Source organism: Nomascus leucogenys, chromosome 2, assembly GCF_006542625.1.
Source record: "Nomascus leucogenys isolate Asia chromosome 2, Asia_NLE_v1, whole genome shotgun sequence".
Taxonomy (NCBI): Eukaryota; Metazoa; Chordata; class Mammalia; order Primates; family Hylobatidae; genus Nomascus; species Nomascus leucogenys.
In genome coordinates this window covers 86813628-86833439 of record NC_044382.1, presented here as the reverse complement: position 1 = coordinate 86833439, position 19812 = coordinate 86813628, and the positions used below count along the sequence as shown (strand labels likewise).

Sequence of the window (19812 nt, the reverse complement as noted above, 5' to 3'; positions counted from 1 at the left end):
TTCATTTTAAAAGTAAAGTAAAATACTTTTTAGTAAAATAGTAAAGTAGAATATGATTGTATCGACAATTAGCATATTCAGTTTATATTTGCTTTTTCTTGTTAAACTGAATTTATCACATAAGATAAATACATTTCTTTGCTCTTAGTGAATCAGGTCCCAGTAATAGTAATACCAGTAGTGATGGAAGGCTAGGTCTGCAGAGTCAAGATTGCCATCATGTTTTACTTACCTGCGTCACTTTCCCCCATCCCTCCTCCTGGTCAGCTTCATCCCCTGCATAATTTTAAGTGGTTTATTGTGTATTAAAAGCAAGAAAATCGCTCTGCATTTCTGAATACAATACTTCTCATACCTCGAGATCCTTTCCTGTTTCCCTTCACTTTCCCATAAATTGAAAAGTGAAGGGAGTGAAGACTGAGAGGATATAGACCAAGCTTGTCCAACCTGCGGCTCAGGACAGCTTTGAACGCAGCCTAACACAAATTCATAGTTTCTTAAAACATTATGAGATTTTTTTTTGCGATTATTTTTTCTTTAGCTCATCAGCTATCATTAGGGTTGGCGTATTTTATGTGTGGCCCAAGACAATTCTTCTTCCACTGTGGCCCAAGGAAGCCAAAAGATTACACACCCCTGATGTAGACTGGTCTGCTTATTCTCCTCTCCATGTATAGAATATATAGTAGCCTAGAGGATATCACTGGTATTTATCCACATCCAATTTTTACATGTTTTCAATCTGTTGCCACCATTTAAAAATGAAGATGCTTTTACATTTTAAAAAATGAGAAATCTCACTTTTCTTGGAGCAGAGCGTAAAATATGGCAGTACTGGCCCTTTATCCCCACATGCAGCAACCAATGAGTGGGTTGCTGAGCAGCGGCTGCCCCCAGCGTTGGCTCGCGCTTTCCAGGTTGCTTCTGTGCCCACGGCATCCTGTTTCTCTCCAACAAAGTGTCAGTGGCCATTTTTCATCCCCTTTGCATTTTTTAAGTATTTTGCGAAAAATATACCCTTTAACATTAAATGTAACAATTGTGTGTCTTACTTTGAATTTGAAATAGTGTAATATTTAGAATGTCTATCTCTTTCTTTTTGGTTTTTGTAAGTGGAGATAACCCTAAGGTTCAGTTGAGAGAAGCTTCAGGCAAAACCTCAATTAAAAGTAATAAAAGGTTTATGTCATTGTATCTTCCAAATGTTATAACCAGAATGCTCCAGACAGCTCCTTTTTATAATACTTAAGATAAACAATGCCTTTTGACCAGGATCAAGTAAAATGAGGTAATTGTACCTTCTTTACTCATTGTTTCACATAACTCTTCCATTTTTCTTTATCTGAGCTCTTTGGCATTGCTGAATTTTCTCCTCTGGTTTTCATGAATCTTTCGGTAAAGAAAGTCATTTTTTGTGTGTGTTATGTTTTTACACAAAGGAATAAAATAATTTTTGATAAAGCCTGGTAAAGTTTTACAAGCAACCAGAGTAAAGAAAGTGGAGTTAAAGTAAGCTGATTTCAAAATCCACTTAATTTTTAAAAATATTTTGATAATTAAGACACTATTTAAAGAACACAAAGTATCCTAATTTTTACTATATAGTGTATGAAGTTAATATATTGCCAAGGAATTGTTGTGTTATTTTTGTTGCTTGTAATTCAACCTTTTTTACCTAGTTAAAAAAAATTAGTTTAGGAAGTGTCAAGCAGTTGATATATGAATTGTCTGAAGGTTGAAAATGTTATCCAAAGGTTAAAACAGTAGAACAGCATTAATTTTTCTTTGAGCTGGCATAATGAGTTGATGAGTTGACCTTTAGTTGGCCTATGTAGAATAGAAGAAATAAATACAATAAATTTCATAGTATGACCTTAACAGAGAAATAAAACATGAATGTTTACCATTGCCTCAGTATTGGTTGTAGGCTTTTCTTTGTCATTCTTAGACAAATTTTTGTGACTGTATGTTTCATTCATTTTGTTGGCATTTATTGAATGCCTTCAAGATACAGAGTTCTTTCGTCTGCAGTATGTACTTGTATGTAACACCACCTGGATGACACTATTATCAATAGATTGTAGGGTTAAGGAATATAATATGTCTAAATTAGTCCTCCAAGAACATTTTAAGAATGCAACAGAAAACAATACTGTATTTTAGTGTTTTAGTAAATTAAGGAGGTAAGATATTTGTTTCATTTATTTTTAAGAACATATACACGTTAAGTAGTCCACAGTTTTCTTATCTGCCACCAATCTGGTTTTGTCTATAATGTGCAATGACTTTTTTTCTGGATTTCACCCTGTGTTTGGCATGAAACTGTATTCCCTGCAAGAATATTAGGAATAATATTCCATTCTCCCCAAAGAGACCCAGTATGTAAGAGGGTTTTTTTTTAAGACACAAAGAATAGGTTAAGCTCTCTGTACTATATTCAGTGGCTTTATGTTAGTGGTTGACAAATTTGAGTTCAGCTAAGATTTTACTGGTTACTGTACGACTGTTACATCAAAGTAAATGGCATCCTATATGATTTCATGTGTTGATATTAATGGTGTGGTGTAACAGAGCCAGTGTTTTTCAGCCACTTCTACATAGCCATCTCAAATATATAGGAGCAAATCTAGAAATGGTATCCAAATAGAGACACCTAATTGGGTAAGCTTTCCCAGTTTAGTCGGCTCCAAGTATTATAAAAATCCATTATTTGAATAATTTTATGCTGATCATTTTGCTCCTGAAGCATCCATATAATAAAACATGCCATTGATCATGGACTGTTCCCCAGAATTAGTATGGCACTAAGCTCACAGTTAATTATCTTAAGACTGAAGACAGTATCAAACAGTGTCAAAGAATGCTATCAACAAGGCATCTTGAGAGCTGTCACTTTGTCAAATGACATACAAAGATACATGATGAAGGGAGATCTAAATGACATGAAAGGCATCAAGTTTTGGAGATGATGGAATTTGCTACTAATGTGTCAGATAAAAACAAGACCAAACCCCAAAATAGTTATGGCACAGAAGGCATTAAGAATTCGCTCAAGAATAGCCTTGAGCAGTGTGTGACTGACAAAGCTCTAAACTGTTGACAGCACATAGCTTTATGAGAAATGAAAAAAAATGTATGTATCATTATAGTTATTTACCCTACAGTAAAGCCTATTTGCTAGAGATTTAGGGAGCAAGTCTTCTGGTATTTGAGTGGCATCCTGGTAAATGTTAGGTTTGTAAACAAATGAAATTCAAACTAGAATCAGCAAACTAACATACATACCACTGAGCAAATAGCATTTTAATTATTACTTTTTTTGTTTTAACATACTTCCTTTGCCTAACAAATAGCATTTTAAAATCAGCATTGAACAAATAGTCTCTTGTAATGCCTACTCCTCATTGAGCCTATGAGATATAAACATAATACTTAATAAATGAAGCTTATTGAATTATTATTTTATCCCGACTGTACCATCATCTCTGTCGTGGTTAGCATTCAATGGCAAATCATACTTACCAAGAAGCCCTAGAATAGTCACAGTCTATTGAATTAGAAGTGTGCTTGCTAAAATATAACTACGTCTGATAGGATGTATAGAGAATAGATAAAGCTAAATATAAAGTGATTGTATGGTATAGCTGCAATTATACAGAATACTTTGAGCAAAGTAGAAATCAAAAATGGACAGTTTCTATATATAAACAAATATATACATATTTATTTAAGATCCCCTCAATTATTCTAAGATATAGCTAAACTTTCAAATCATAAGCAGAATAAAATTTTGTTCTTGTTTGCCTTAAGTTTTGTCATTGTTAACTAAAAAAAAATACTGTATTGTATATTGGTATAGTTATTTCCTATACTTGGTTAGTTGATAGATGAAGCTTCAGAAATTCCAAATCTATCAAATGTCATTTTATTTTTTGTTTTATCAAGATAATCTAATCTGCCACAAAATTTTTTTGAGTATTTAATGCAATTAGACTTAACGTTTTGGTTTCAATGTAAGATCTCTTAGTTAATTTCTGAGTGCATCTTAATTTCTTCTTCCAACTTTTTTTACATTTTTTAATTTAGGATTTTTTCATTGAAAATTTGGAACGTTGTTTAAAATTTACTTTTTATATCTAGAATAAACATGCCATAGTTTTAAGTACATAACCTCTTATGAACTCCCAAGGTCCATTACAGGTATGCGAAACAAGAACACATTTATTTCCTTCTCATTTTCAGTACCTATAGAGATATATTAGAAAACATGAAATTTCTCAGGAAGATATGTATTTCTGAAACAAATGGGTATAATGTGTTCATTGGCGTTTGTGCAGAATTAATTTGTGAAAAAGAAAACCTTGAAACAATAGTTAGGTTACTTTGTAATTTGCTTTAATATTCTTAGTTTGAAATTTTTAAGCCATCATTAAATTTCACAGTTTCAACCAAGCTACAAACATTACCTAAATTTTCGGTGTTTAGTTTGCCCTTTTTCACATCCTCTGTGTTTTCATGTCTAAATTATCTTATTTCCTAGACTCTCTTGAGCCTGAGGGATCTATTACAGTTTCAATGGGTATTGACTTTTGTGATTCTACTCAGACTGCCAGTTTCCAGTTGTGGTAAGTTCAATTGTTCTTCTATTTTTTATATAACCTGTAAAGGATAGCATATCAAAAACTAAGCTTTCAACAGCTTTTGTGTGTGTGTGAAAGACAAAACATTTAAACAAGTATGTTTTGCTTTGATAATGTTTAGACTGCCTTGGAATAGTTGTACAAATTGTGTGCAGTATATGTATTTTTAGCATTCTTTACACACCTAGCCATTACAATCTGCCATATGTGATTGAAATTCATGGTTTGTTGGTTAAAGAAAGAAGCTACTACTAAGTAATTTTTAACTTATCACTCCAGTTTTAGAAAATTTATGAGAAAATTCATGAGGAAAATCCAGGAGAAATTAAAAACATTAATATTATTAAATAGCTCTGAGAAGATATCTTTTGAGATATGCATACATGTTATCTTGAGATTCTTAAGTGGAATATTATTGATGCCATCAGTACCTAAAACTCCCACATTTTTTTTTCCCTTTTTATATCGATTTACAAACTGCTTTGATAAAAGTCAAAAGAGAACATTTATGCAGTTGGCAAAGGTTTCATAGCTGAATGCTATTCAGAAGAGCTTTTTTAGGATTGGATTTTGTTAATGTTTTTCTATAATGCTTTATACATTTCTCGTGAAATTCAGAGGCTATTAGCAAATTAGTACAAAGCTATATTCATGCATCATTGAGAATTATCTTTGAACTCTTTTCTTTTTCTGATATAAGGCCCAATTGGCTATTTTGAGTTGAAGTTTCTTTGTTTTTATTCTAAAAAGAATTGAGACATTTTATCTACATTTTAGCTAGCTTAGAACAGAATTTGTTATGATTTAGAAGTCTTGAAGTTTTAGAAATAGACATTTTAAAATAAATGTATAGATTAAACATAGTGAACTTTTCATTTTCATATACCTTTTCAGTTTACCAGTAATTCTGGCCTAATGTTATACCTTTTATTGCCGAGAACCTGTAATGATAAATATAAGCAATGTAGCATAACACATTGATTTTATGCAGATCATCACCTTTATGTTTTGGGAGGTCTGCTATATTAGTGATATATAAAAACTGATTACTTTTCCCAACATTGCCTAGTAATTGTTTATTATTTTTCTATTAGACAAACAACACAGATCAATATTACTGAACAACAGGCTATGAGTAACATCACTCTAAATAGATTTGCCTCTAACACCAGAGGCATATTCATTTTAATGATTTGGACAATGTGAACCCAATGACAAAGCTCATGTACCAAGTTAGACCAAAATTAAGAACTAAAAAAGATTCCTTTTTCTTATCAATTTATATAAAGAACCTTTTGATTCCTATGTAATTGGTTTTTTTTTCCCAATTTTAATTACAAAGACTTCCTTTATAGTCTCTTGGACAGGATTTGCATTTTGTCTTTCATAATTAACTAAGTCCTTTTAAGGATGGATATATATGCAGGTAGTATTTGATTTTTATCTTATGCCAAGGAGTGTATGTGAATAATATTTTTCTAAATTTCTTTCAAACTAACTTTAGGAAAGTAATTCATGTATTTCACATAGAAAATGTCCTTGGCTATTGAAAGCATTTACATTAGTATGTTTTGCTATTATAAAGATATAAATTATTTATTTTAGATTTTGTTAAGCACAACAGCATGCTGCATCAAAAATTTTGTGTGTGTGTTCCAAAAAGAGCACTTTGTCTTGCATCAAATGTAATTGATCCTGAAGCAGTGTAATCACAATTACTCACTTTCTTAATTGGCCTGCCCAAAATCAGAAAATGGAAACCGATCGACAGTGTTTAAATCAATAGCTTCATAGTAGTGCTTGTGGGGGTAGGGAGATAGTGGTAATGGGTAGATCAATTGGTCTTAGATGCCAATCACCGACTGTGCCTTTTGCATAGTAAATAGCACTTTTTGCTTAGTGATGTGCTGTATTAGTCTTGGTAGTTCAATAAAAAGAAAAAAAGAAACAAGAATGGCTGATATTGAATTTTTTCCTTGAAATACATTATACAAATCGATACATAAAATTATGGGTAATAACAGCATATTTGATAAGAAGCCTTCAGAAATGCTGAGAACATGGACCAAAAGCCTGTCAGATACTCTTTTATTGGTTAGAATAAAAAGAATGAGAGTAAAATGATCCTGCTTTAGCTTCTGGATTAATTCTATATCATTATAATTGTATCTATCGATAAATAGATATAGACAGAACTGTTATATTAAGCTATGTAGTTATATGCATATTTGATAAGCATTTATGCCTCTTTTTTGCTTTGGATTTTAAATGGTCATCAAATTAAGTTCTTGATTAAATTTATTGAGATCAAATATGTGTGCAATACACATAAATATATCTGTCTAAAAGTTAGTGCAGTACATAAACAGATCCTCATCCCCCCCCAGGCATGCATATATTAACCAGTATGGGAAGTCACACAGCTTAGTGCTAGTTAGAGAACTGAGCACATGTTTTTGTCCAAAGATCCATTAAAAAGAAAATGCATTCTTTAATAGTGAATGATCACTAAAAATATAAGAAAGAATGCCATTAGCTGACCAGAAATTGTGAGGCATTATTGACAGAAAACAAATAGGATCAGATAATAACAGAAAATAAAAATCACAGGGTAAAACACTCATGGGAGAAAAACTACCATAATGATAAGAACCAATGTGGCAGAACATCAAGCACAAAGTGAGTAGGGGTCTTAAGATGGTCATCAGGGAATTAACTCCTTCCAGCCCCTTAGTTCCCCAATCTTACCCCTGACAGCAGGCAACATACACATTTAATTTGAGACTTAAGAATAAAACTCTAAAGAGAATGAGCCACTTGCCTGGGAAAGACGTTTTGTTGTGGATGTGGGGACCTACAAGAGCAGAGCAGGGTTTGAGTTTGTGTGAAGGAAGCAAGGATGGTCAGAGACGAGATGAAATATAGTTTTATCCAAGATAGTATCTATCCAAAATATTCTCAGATCCTCACCACTAGGGTAAAGCCAGTGTTATTTTTGTTGGTGGGGAGGAAAGGCCATTTCCTGCCTGCCTACCTCCAACTTCATGTCCACATAACCAGTTAGTATCTCGTCCACTTATAAAAAATAAAACTTTAGTCAGCCCACCCAGGGGAGAGGAGACCCATAGTAATGATAGTTGCTAGCTCAGTAGGTGAATAATGGAATGGACACAGCTGAATACTGATTGAGCATCCTGGAAGAATGGGTCAAGGAAATCAACTGGAATACAAAGCAAAAAGGTGGAGACAGAAAATAAGGAACGTTAAAAGGATCAGTTCATCTCCTAGGAGCTCTGGCAGGAAAGAAAAGACAATGAAAGGAAGAAATAATTTAGAAAATAAATTATAGAGGAACATCTTCTGCTGGATGTGGTGGCTTACGACCATAATCCTAGCACGTTGGGAGGCCAAAGCGGGAGAATTGTTTGAGCCCAGGAGTTTCAAGACCAGCCTGGGTAACATAGCAAGACCTTGTCTCTACAAAAAATCAAAAAGGATTAGCCAGGTCTGGTGGCACATGCTTGTCATCCTAGCCACTTGGGAGACTGAAGTGGGAGGATCACTGGAACCCAGGAGTTCAAGGCTCCAGTGAACTATGATCGCACCACTACACTCCAGCCTAGGCGATAGAGTGTATCCCTGCCCATAATGAATGAATGAATGAACATGTGCCCCAACAAAAGAAACACACAAGGCTTCAGATTAAGAGGGCCAAACAGGGTGAATGTGAAAAACTATGAAAAAGACCACATCCTGGTGATTTTTTGATAAGGAGAAGAATATCCTATTATCTTCCAAAGCAGAGAAAAAAAGAAGCTTACCTAAAAATGGACAAGAATGAGAATGGAATCAAATTTCACATCAGTACTCTTACCAGTTCTGGAAGCCAGAAGGTAAAGGAAATGACCTTTAAAATTTTGAAGATACCAAATAGTCATTTTTCAGTGAAGGATTCTATCAATCAGTTTACCACCTGCACATTCTTTCTGAAAGGATTACTCAAAGATATACTGTAATAGAATATTTTCTTAAATCTGAGACAGAACCAGGCATGGTGATGCATGCCTGTAGTCCCAGCTACTCAGGAGGCTGAGGCAGGAGGATAGCTTGAGCCCAGGAATTAGAGGCTACAGTGCACGATGATTGCACCTGTGAATAGCCGCTGCTTTCCAGCCTGGGTAACATAGTGAGACCTTATCTCAAAAAAAAAATCTGAGACAGAGAAAAACATAGAATTAATAAAACAGTAGTGAGCAAAGAATTCTACCTATGAAATTTATCAACGTATAAAAATAATTGCTGACATAATGTGAAAAATAAATATTAACAATAAATTGGAACCAAAATCCCCACAGAGACAAGTGCAAGGAGGAGTGATGGTATACTAGGGTTCTTGTTATGTTTGAGAAGAGAATTGATTGATCACAAAAATAGTTTAAATTTGGTTTAAAATATTAAAGATAACCACTAAAATAATAGAAATGTGATGTATTATAACTTCTAAACAGCTAAAGGTAGGAAGAAAGGGAGTAATTAAAACCTGATCAGGGCTGCGTGTGGTGGCTTATACCTGTCATCCCAGCTCTTTGGAAGGCCAAGGTGGGAGGATCCCTCGAGGCCAGGAGTTCAAGACCAGCCTGGCCAGCATAGTGAGAACTTGTCTCTATTCAAAAAATAATAATAATTTAAAATAAATGTTTAAAAGTTGGTCAGTTTAACCAAGAGGAAGAGGAAAAAGCATGGCAAATATAAAACAAAAAAAAGATGGCTAGAGAGGCCATGCACACCACACATACTAGTTTTCGCAATTAACGTCAGAGAATTAAATCCTACTTTTACTAGAAAGGTACAAAGCAAAATTTAACATATGCTATTTATGAGAACCCTCCCTAAGAGAGAATGGCACAGAAAAGTTGAGATTAGATAGATGAAGTGTGTGTGTGTATGTGTGTGTGTGTGTATGCATTTATCAGATAGATGTGCTAAAACTAGAAAAATTAAGAAGTATTTTAGGTAAAAAGTAATAACAAAGTATTTTGTGTTCATTGTAATCCTCCAAGAAAATACATTGTTACAAACCATTAAACCATGCACTTTTGTAATTTATAAAGCAGAAAATAATACAGATACTAGGAGAAATTGTCAAAGCCATAATCATAGTATATTTTAACATGCACATCAGAAATGGACAAATCAGAGAGTAAGGATAAATAGGTATAGATACATACAGGTTTAATGATTTAATTAACAAGCTTGATCCAAGATACATATGTTTACATAGAATTCCTTGTTTCCTGTGTACAGAAAATACTCATTTTTTAAAAGCACATATAGGATGTACAAAAAAAAAGGAAAACTATGGGATAATATGATTAAAGAAAAAAGAACTAAGAAAGATTAGAGAGGAGAAAGACGACAAAGCACAGAGATCTTTTAAGTTACAAAATAATACTATACAGTTCTACACCAGTAAATTGGAGTAGTTAGATGAAATTAATTGTTTCCTAGAAAAATATAAATTAGGAATAAAAACGATTAAATTGTATCAGAACCTTAAAAAAGAGAATTTTTCTAGAACGAAAGAAAAGGAAATCATGGCATGTCATTCTGTAAGTCTAGCATCACCCTGATTTTAAAGCCCAAAAGGATAACCTATGAAGATGGACATCAGTTGTAGTTATAAATTCAAATGACTTCTGGCCCGTACAGGTTACCCATAGCCACGTGAAATATCAGAAACAATCTCTTTTAAGTCAGAAAAGCAAAACAAGGATGTCTGCTCACCATACTATATTCCACATTATAATGGAAGTTCCAGCCAATATAGAAAGGCAAGTAAACGCCATTTGCAGTATAAATCCTGGAAAAGAAGAGACAAAATTATAATTTTTTTTTTTTTTTTTGAGATGGAGTCTCGCTCTGTTGCCCAGGCAGTCTTGGCTCACTGCAACCTCCACCTCCTGGGTTCAAGCAATTCTCCTGCCTCAGCCTCCCAAGTAGCTGGAACTACAGGCACGCACCACCATGCCCAACTAATTGTAGTATTTTCAGTAGAGACAGGGTTTCACCATATTGGCCAGGCTAGTCTCTAACTCCTGACCTTGTGATCCACCCATCTCAGCCTCCCAAAGTGCTGTAATCCCATTACAGGTGTGAGCCACAGCACCCAACCAAATTAAAATTTTTATTCATTTTTTTTTTTTTTTTTTTTGAGATGGAGTCTTACTCTGTCACCAGGCTGGAGTGCAGTGGTGCAATCTTGGCTCACTGCAACCTCTGCCTCCCAGGTCCAAGTGACTCTCCTTGCTTAGCTTCCTGAGTAGCTGGGATCACAGGCACGCGCCACCAGGCCCAGCTAATTTTTATATATTTAGTAGAGATGGGGTTTCACCATGTTGGCCAGGCTGGTCTTGAACTCCTGACCTCAGGTGATCTGCCCGCCTCGGCCTCCCAAAGTGCTGGGATTACAGGCCTGAGCCACTGTACCTGGCCTATTCAACATAATTATTAACCCATAAAGTTGGAATCAACAGAAAATCTGTTATTTAAACTGATGAGTTTAGAAAGGTGGTACAAATACTTACGTAGAGAGAAAAAAAACTGGCACTTTCCTAAAGGGCATAAAGGAAGATATAATTAAATATAAAGAAATATAAGCAAAATAAAAAAATAAATATACTGTATTTTTATGGGAGACAGTATTGCACCTCAAATTAATCTTTAAATTCAATGTGATTCTAGGCTAAATGCCAGTCGACTTTTTCAAGAAACTTGGCAAACTTCTAAAATTCAGCTGGAAAATAAAATGCACAAGAAAAGTCAACATTTTTAGTGAAAAAAGTCTTTCTCTGTAATAATTTAAATATATTCCTTAAAGCCACAAGAATATTTTTATTCTGTATAATTGATATTGGCACAAGAACCAATGAAACCAGAGAATTTAGAAATGTAGAAATTTTGTATGTCATAAAGGTGACATTTCAAATCCGTGGGGGAAAGAATGGACCATTCAGTAAATGGTGTGAGGACCATTATTTGGAAAAAATAAAGGTAGCTTCCTCCCACAAATTATACCAAAACAAGTTCCACGTGGATTTATTATTTAATTATAAAAAACTATAAAAGTATTTAAATATAGTGTAGATAAATATTTTCATACTCTGAGGACAAAAGTCTTAAGCAAGACACAATACTCAGAAAGATATAAAGGAAAATAACAGGTTCTTCTATTAAAAATTTAAAACTTCTCTACAAGTAAAGAAAAAGTAGACACCGTGAACAAGATAATGAGAAAGCAGTGCAGCTTATTTGGCAGAAAAAAGTTTAAAAACCAGAATGTGCAACTCTCACAATCAATGAAAAAGGAATCCAGTAGAAAGGTAGGGAAAAGGCTAAGAATAGGCAATTTACAAGAAAAGAAATGCAAGTGGCCAACTTGCATTTGAAAAAGATGTTCAACATGACTAATATTTAGGGAAATAAAAATTAAAACGTTTCACCCATCAGATAGGCAAAGTTTTAGAATAACTTTTGTATCTGGTATTGACCAGGAAGGTAGAGAAAAACATGTACTGTTGTATGCTGTTTGTGGAACCTTAAATTGGCAATATCTGTAAAATATTCATACTTTTCAATTCAGCAATTTCACTTTTAGGGTATCAAGCCTAGAGAAGTATTTGTGCTTGTACGGAAATAGATCTAGCCAAGTATAAGCATTGTTTATAACGGAGAAAAATTGGAAATGATAATCAGTGGGGGAATAATGAAATAATGATATATCCCTATTACATATGTAGGTTTTGAGCACCTCCTGTGCATTATTTCATTTTATTTCCTTTAATAGTTAAAACTAGCCTGCAAGGTAAATGTCACTCATTCATAGATGAGAAACTTCAGTCTCAGAATAGGCTGCTCGCCCGTTTCTCGTACCTACAAACTTTACCAGTTTGGATCCTATAAAGCAATCTGTGATCTGAGGTTACATATACTACAAGAATATATGCTACAGTTAAATGTGTACCAAGTACAATCTTGCCTTACATTAAACTTTTATGCCATCTGGTCCTATGTAGCTAGGCTATTTAAAGCTACCCTAATAATAGTGCTTCATTGATCTGGTAACTGTTAATTCTGATAAATTTACATCTATCATCAGTCATTTTCACATTCCCTATCCATGTCGAGGCAGTTATGTGTAGAAATGGAGATAATCTGTCTCTCCCCTGTTTAATCAAAGGGGTTGTGAAGAAAAAAGGAAAAGAAAAGCTACATGGAGAGAGAAATAAATCAAAAAGAAGGCAAAATGGTAGAAAAGGAGATGTGTATAAACTGGAGGACATCCTAGAACACTCATGTAAATGAAAGTAAATTTTCCCCCAAATAAAGAGGAAATGTTCCATCTTAGTTCTATTATAAGCCACACCTTGCTTACAAGATGAAACTAGCTTACAGAGTGAGTTATGTACTGGTGATATTGGATTTTGTATTTGGTTGTGTGTAACAGAAACCCAACTGCAGTGGCATGACCAAATAAGGATTTATTATCCTCCTAGAACAAGAACTGCAGGGGTTGGCAGTTCAGAGCTGGTGCAGTAGCTTCCCAGTGTCTTCAGGACACAAGGTCTTCCACCTTTTTGTTTCATGTGCTAATTTTGTTAGCAAATGCTGGTCAACTTCGTGATCACAAGATGGCTGCTCCACCTCCAGGCTTCCATCTGCATTCCAGACAGAAAAAAGGAAATGACATGGAGAAAGGGGCCAGATTTATGTCAGAAAAGCAAAACTTTCTCAGAAATCCCTACTAAAGTTCTGTTTATAATTCATTGGTCATAACTGGGTCACTTGATCACTCTTAGCTACAAGAGACGCCGAGAAATATGTTTCAGTTGGGCTGTCTAACGCCTTGCTTGTTGCTAGGAGGGACATTTCAGGATCGCTTTCCCCACCCCCTACAAACAGCTAGACATTCATAGATGCCTTAGAAGGCAGATCTCTTGTCTCTTCTCTCTCTGAACTCCCCACCCTTCTCCCTTGGTATCATTGCTGTCAAGCCACTTTTAATCGAGGAGTATGTGGTGTCCTTCTGGCGTGTTGGGAAGAAGAGTTTCTATTAAAAAGAATAAACAAGAATTCAAAAGTGTTGTACATAACGATGTAACTCAGTGGTCCCCTAACTTTTGAAATTGTTTACCTCTATTTGTAAAAATATTTTGAGTATGTACTCTGTAGAAGTTTATTTGTAATTATATATGTGTGTGTATATATATGTATGTGTGTATATTTCTCACTGTGCTAACATGTATTTACTAAAGCATACAAAAATAGAGGCCAGGCACAGTGGCTCATGCCTATAATCCCACAACTTTGGGAGGCCAAGGCAGGAGGATCACTTGAGCCCAGGAGTTCAAGATCAGCCTGGGCAACATAGTAAGACTCTGTCTTTACAAAAAAAAAAAGGGCCAGGCACAATGACTCACGCCTGTAATCTCAGCAGTTTAGGAGGCCGAGGCGGGTGGATTGCTTGAGGTCAGGAGTTTGAGACTAGCCTGGCCAACATAGTGAAACCTTGTCTCTACTAAAATACAAAAATTAGCCAGGCGAGGTGGCGGGCACCTGTAATCCCAGCTACTAGGGAGGCTGAGGCAAGAGAATTGCTTGAACCCAAGAGGTGGAGGTTGCAGTGAGCCGAGATTACACCACTGCACTCCAGCCTGGGCGACAGAGTGAGACTCTGTCTCAAAAAAAAAAAAAAAAAAAAAAATTAAATTAGCTAAGCATGGTGGCATGTGCCTGTAGTCCCAGCTATTTGGGAGGCTGAGACAAGAGCATCACTTGAGCCCAGGAGGTCGAGGCTGCAATGAGCTGTCATCACACCACTGCACTCCAGCCTGGGTGACAGAGCTGAGACCCTGTCTCCCAGAAAAACAGAACCTTAAAAGGAATGAGAAAAATAAATATAATTAGTAGGGTTTTTGCCTATACCTCAGTGGATTGTCTTGTGCCTCTGACTTTGGAGAACTTTGTACACAGTGACTTGAAGCTGAAATTTTAAATTTCATACTAAGTTCATTTGTAATTTATATATATATATATTCCATGTATGTATATATACATCTTCTTCTAGTCCTTCACCAGTGTTTACATATTTCTCTTAATGTGACCGAGTCTTCCCCTCCGTCAGGTTTGGACTCATTCTTCGAGTAGCCTACCCTCAATCCTTTCTCTCTTAAGCACTCCTTTTCGGTTGTTTCCAAAGAAGTATCCTACTCCTTTCTAGGGCTACCCCACTCACCTAGTTCTTGTGCTCTTTATCCCAACCTCTTTTACCTCTCCTAAGACCTTGCTCTACCAGTTATTTGTTTCTTCTTCCTTACTGGCTCTTTCCCCTCAGCCTCTAAACATGCTCAGGTTTCTTTAGGTGTTATTCCTTTGCCTCTTCATTCTCAGGAAGCTTCTGCTTTCTGTTCCTTCTTCCATTGCCAGTCTTCCCTTCACCCTTCAACTCAAGGCCTTGTGTAGTCTTCCTGCAATCTGAACAGCCTTGCTAAGATTAACAGTTATACTTCTTTTTATCCCTCATCTTACTCTGCCTCCCTGCAATATTTGGCACACACCTTTTTTCCTGACCACTCTTCCTCCAGTCTCTTCTGCAAGTTGCTCTTCTTCTGTTCTTACTTAAATACAGGTCTTCCCCAGATTTGCACGTAATCCTTTTTGTGGTGTCCTCTTTTCCTATATGATTTTTATCTACTCATAAGGCTTCAGCTCTTCCCTATACCATTTACACCATTCTTACTGCTTCCAGACTCTTATGTACTGCCCTGTCCTCTCTCCTGATTCCCTTTCTTTTTTCTTTTCTTTTCTTTCTTTTCTTGATGTGGTCTCACTCTATCACCAAGGCTGGAGTGCAGTAGCATGATAATAGTTCACTGTAGTCTCAAACTCCTGGGCTTAAGCAATCCTCCCAGCTCACCCTCCCAAGTAGCTAGGACTATAAGCACCTGTCACTATGCCCAGCTAGTCTCTCTCCAGATTCTTGATTTGTATTTCCAATTATCTGCTGAATATCTCTTCCTGGGTAACTCAGTACTCAAAATATAATGTGGCTAAAGCCAAATCATTTTCTTTAAGACCCTAAACTCCTTCAGCACATTGTCATTCACTCAATTGTTCATATTAGAAGGTGTGAAGTTTCTTCCCTCCATTCATCACCAGGTGTGTCCTTTCTATTCTAGAATATCCATAAAATATTCCATCTTCCCCCTGCCCAGTGCTACCCACCATGGGGAAGCTGTATATTATAGTGGAATAAATGTGGACTTTGAAGTTAGATACTCCTGGGTTCAAATCCCAGTGCTGTCAGTTACTAGCTGTGTGACCTTGGGCATATTGTTCAACTTCTTTTCAGTTTTCTTATCAGTAAATTTGAAATAACAGAAGCTATCTCTTAAGATCCTTTTTAGGCTTTATTAAAGTAAAAAACACACAGTAAATGCTTTAAAAAAATCAAAACCCTGCCTAGACTATTAATTTAGACTCCTAACTGATGTACCTGCCTTTGGTTTCTCCCTTACTCCACCTTACATACTGCCACTGGAGTTTCTAAAACATAAATGGGACCATTTACCTTCCTATGCCAGAAATCTCTAGTAGTTTCCCATTGCTTCAAGAAACACTGAAACACCTTTGTCTTAGTTATATGAGTAAAGTAACCATGTGCTTTATCACACATATCAGGACACTTTAGAGAATGAAAGGAGGCACCAGCTGGACAGGATTCCACAACAACAGCCATAAACTGGGACTATTCCTGGGAGGACTGGGATGAATGGTCATACTATATATGATACTCTGCAATGTTCCCCCAGCCTCTTCTGTTGACATATTAGGCTGCTCATCATTCCCAAAATACAGGCCTAGAATGCCCTCTTTCTCCTCTTGGAAGTAAACTTAGTCTTCACTCCTGCAGAATGCTTTCCACATATCTAAGGTAGTGCCTGCCATTCCATTATAAGTGTAATTTCTTTCCCTCCCACTAGACTTGTGAGCTTCAAGGGCCAATCTCACTTGGCTTTAAATCCCCAGATATTCACACACTACATAGGATCAAGTTTGTATTCAATAAGTGTTTATTGAATTGATAAATAAATTGGATTTATTGGTTTGCCTTCAACAATCCACACATGGAAAAAATATAAGGCCACTTAAAAGAATACAATACATAATAGCATAAAAGTGGATTTTATGTTCTTTTTTATATTATGTCGTTTGTCTCTACCCACACATGAATAAATTCAAGTGTTTCTTAACCTAATGTTTAGTATTTCTTATCCACAATCCCTGTTTCTCTAGCTACCATCTCACAGGCTATGGGATCTAGTTCTAACATGAAGGTAGAAGTCCCTCTATGGGACTTCCTGAAAGCTTTTGCTTTTGTAATGAAAAGAAACAAATGTGGTTGACACAGTTACTCAACACTCTCTCATCACCACCCTTCCTTCAATGGAATGTAAACTAGGTACCTGGAGATACAGCAGCCATGTGGCAACCATGAGGATGAAAGCCAACATAGTAAGGATGGCAGAGGGAAAGCTAGAGTAATCTGGGCCTCTAAAGGGTTTTTTAAGCCACTGAATGAGCCTGTGACTGGTAGCTCTAAGACTTCTTGTATTATAAATGATCAATGCCTTTTTCTCAAAAAACTGTTAATTGGATTTTCTGCTTATTTGCTGCCATGAGTATATCATTTAGGATACACTCATCAACCTACCCCTAAACATCTAACTTTAAAAAAATTTTTAGACAGTTTTAGTGTTTTTTATTGATCATAATATCATGAGACTTAGGTAAATGCACTTATTGTTTTTCTATCTGATATTAGAACAAACAAGGTTGGCTTTCTTAAATTCTTCATATCCTGTCATTTGAAATAATAACTCTTACCACGTTGGTCAATAATGTCAATGAATAGCACTACTAGCAAATAAGGGCTTTTTTTTTTTTTTTAGGAAAGCAAGTTTGCAGATGAGATATTACTTTATTAGCACCTATCTAAACACAACGTGGTCACTCTATTTTCTTCTTTATTAAAAACTAATATTTTTAAAAAGAGATCTTAACTGTTTCAGACTAAAGCATTTCATCTTCTATACTTTAAGATGTATGCAAACTAGAGATAAAATATTACTTCTCTGTAAGCTGCATGAAGTGTTTCTCTTGGTGGTAATGGTTATATACAATTACTGCAATTTTTTAAAGTTCTTTTTCAAATGGGATAATTTACTATACCTATATAGTTTTGTTTTTTAAAAAATCTTGATTGAGATAACAGATGTATTTTTCTGCAAGTAATGTTGTTTGGGAAAATGTTTAAACCTTTTTAGCTGTGATATTTAAACCAAAAAGGTCTTATACTGTATATGCTAGCATAGGCTTTCATTGTATTGATTTAACTACTTAGTATTAAGAATGTTTATTTATGATGCATTTAGTCCGCTTTGATTGTTTTTTCTTCAGTACCAAGGATGATTGCTTCAGTGTTAATATTCAACCACCTGTTGGAGAACTGCTTTTACCTGTGGCCATGTCAGAGAAAGATTTTAAGAAAGAGCAAGGTGAGAGTCTACAACTTACTAGAAATTTACATACCAAATAATATGTGCTTATTCCTGTACAGTCTCTAAAATAAATTTTCATATGTACATAGCCATTAACAGATATTGGTGTACAATCTTCCAATTTTTGTTAATGCTTTTCACTTACAACCTTAAAAACAGATGTTTGTCTATATTCCTGGCATACTTGAAAATTGATCAATATGTCTTTAAATGATACATTAATTCTTAATCACCTTTTCAATGCTGAGAGTTGTTGCTTGTCAACCTGATGATATATATACTAATGGGTTTTGTATTATTGAAAGTGCCAGGAATTGGGGACTTTACCGATGTCCTACCACTATAATTGTTATGTTTGTGCATTTTTTCACTATAGAACTGTTTTTTTAGGTCTTACTAATGTATTTGTTCCTGCACACATTAAACTACCTTATCCTTCAAAATAAACTCCTAATTATAGCATTAAAATACTTCGTTTCTTTTGACCTAATTCTATGTTAAAGAAATGCTGTGTTGTCAGAATCTATTAGAACTGAAACATTTTTAAAATAAGTACTTAAAAAGAAAATATTTTCAGCAAAATGCAAGTATTAATATCTGTAGTTGGCCCAGAGTCAAACATACCTTCTAATGAAAACGAGGTGGTTTTTTTTCGTATGTGAATAAGGGGAGATAACTGTCTGATTTTATGTGTTTAATTAACGATAACGTTTATAAAAACTAAGGCATATTTAAATGCTATAGTCAGCAGTTTTTACAACTTTATGTGAATCTAAGCCATTTTTTTCCTGTGGAGGGTGTTATCAAAGATCCCTTCATTTTGAGGTAGTAAATCATACCCATCAAACTTCCAGAACGTACTAGGCACACACAAATACCTACACCTAAGAAGAGGGGCATGCTTCCTGGCACTCTGCTATTGTGCTGAAGATACTGTTTTTACTCTAAGCCTTTGCAATTCACAATGTCAAAAAGAAAATCTCATACAAGGCCATAAATTAATAGTAATATTTTTGCTGGGCATTATTTAAGCGATAAAAAAGAATGATGAAATCTTTCTTTGGATTTGCATTTCTTGGAAAGTTGATTATTGCTATAGAGGAAAATTATCTCTGTGATTTTATTTTTCTATTGACAAATTGAATTGATTCTTATATTTGCTATTCTTACCCTTTGCTGGCTAAAGCCTGCCTCTCTGCTTTACATCTGCTCAGCAAACCAAGGTGAGTGGCACACGGTGACTGAATAAGGCTTTGGCACATTTATTGTTAAGGGGATACTCTTTTTTTGAAAAGTGCAGTTAAAGTATATCTGAAACAGCAGATTATTATATACCCTTTCACTCCCTCAGCTTTTGGTTAGAATACTTAATATTTTGATCAAATTTTTTGTGCTGTGCTGTGACTGAGGGATTTTTCGCTGACTAGCCATACAGAACCGTGAGTGCATGAGAGAGGTGCACTTGGAGAATAGCTGTGGTCCTCTGTGGAGTTGTTGCCAAAATTCCTTTTTCTTCTGCCATTTTACTTCTATGGTTGTTGATTATTTGTCTGAAT

General features: G+C 35.2%; 1 protein-coding gene across 3 annotated transcripts in view; it reads left to right on the top strand.

Annotated features, from left to right (window-relative positions):
- AP3B1 (adaptor related protein complex 3 subunit beta 1) overlaps nucleotides 1-19812 on the top strand; it is a 288518-nt gene that overhangs the window by 251855 nt on the left and 16851 nt on the right. For 2 of the 3 annotated variants that reach the window (XM_003261505.4, XM_030800425.1), the window contains exons 24-25: nucleotides 4541-4625; nucleotides 18156-18253. In XM_003261505.4, coding sequence (XP_003261553.2) covers nucleotides 4541-4625; nucleotides 18156-18253 — 183 coding nt within the window. Of the gene's footprint in view, nucleotides 1-4540; nucleotides 4626-18155; nucleotides 18254-19442; nucleotides 19480-19812 lie in introns of all 3 variants that reach the window. The other variant, XR_004027066.1, reaches the window with a different exon arrangement.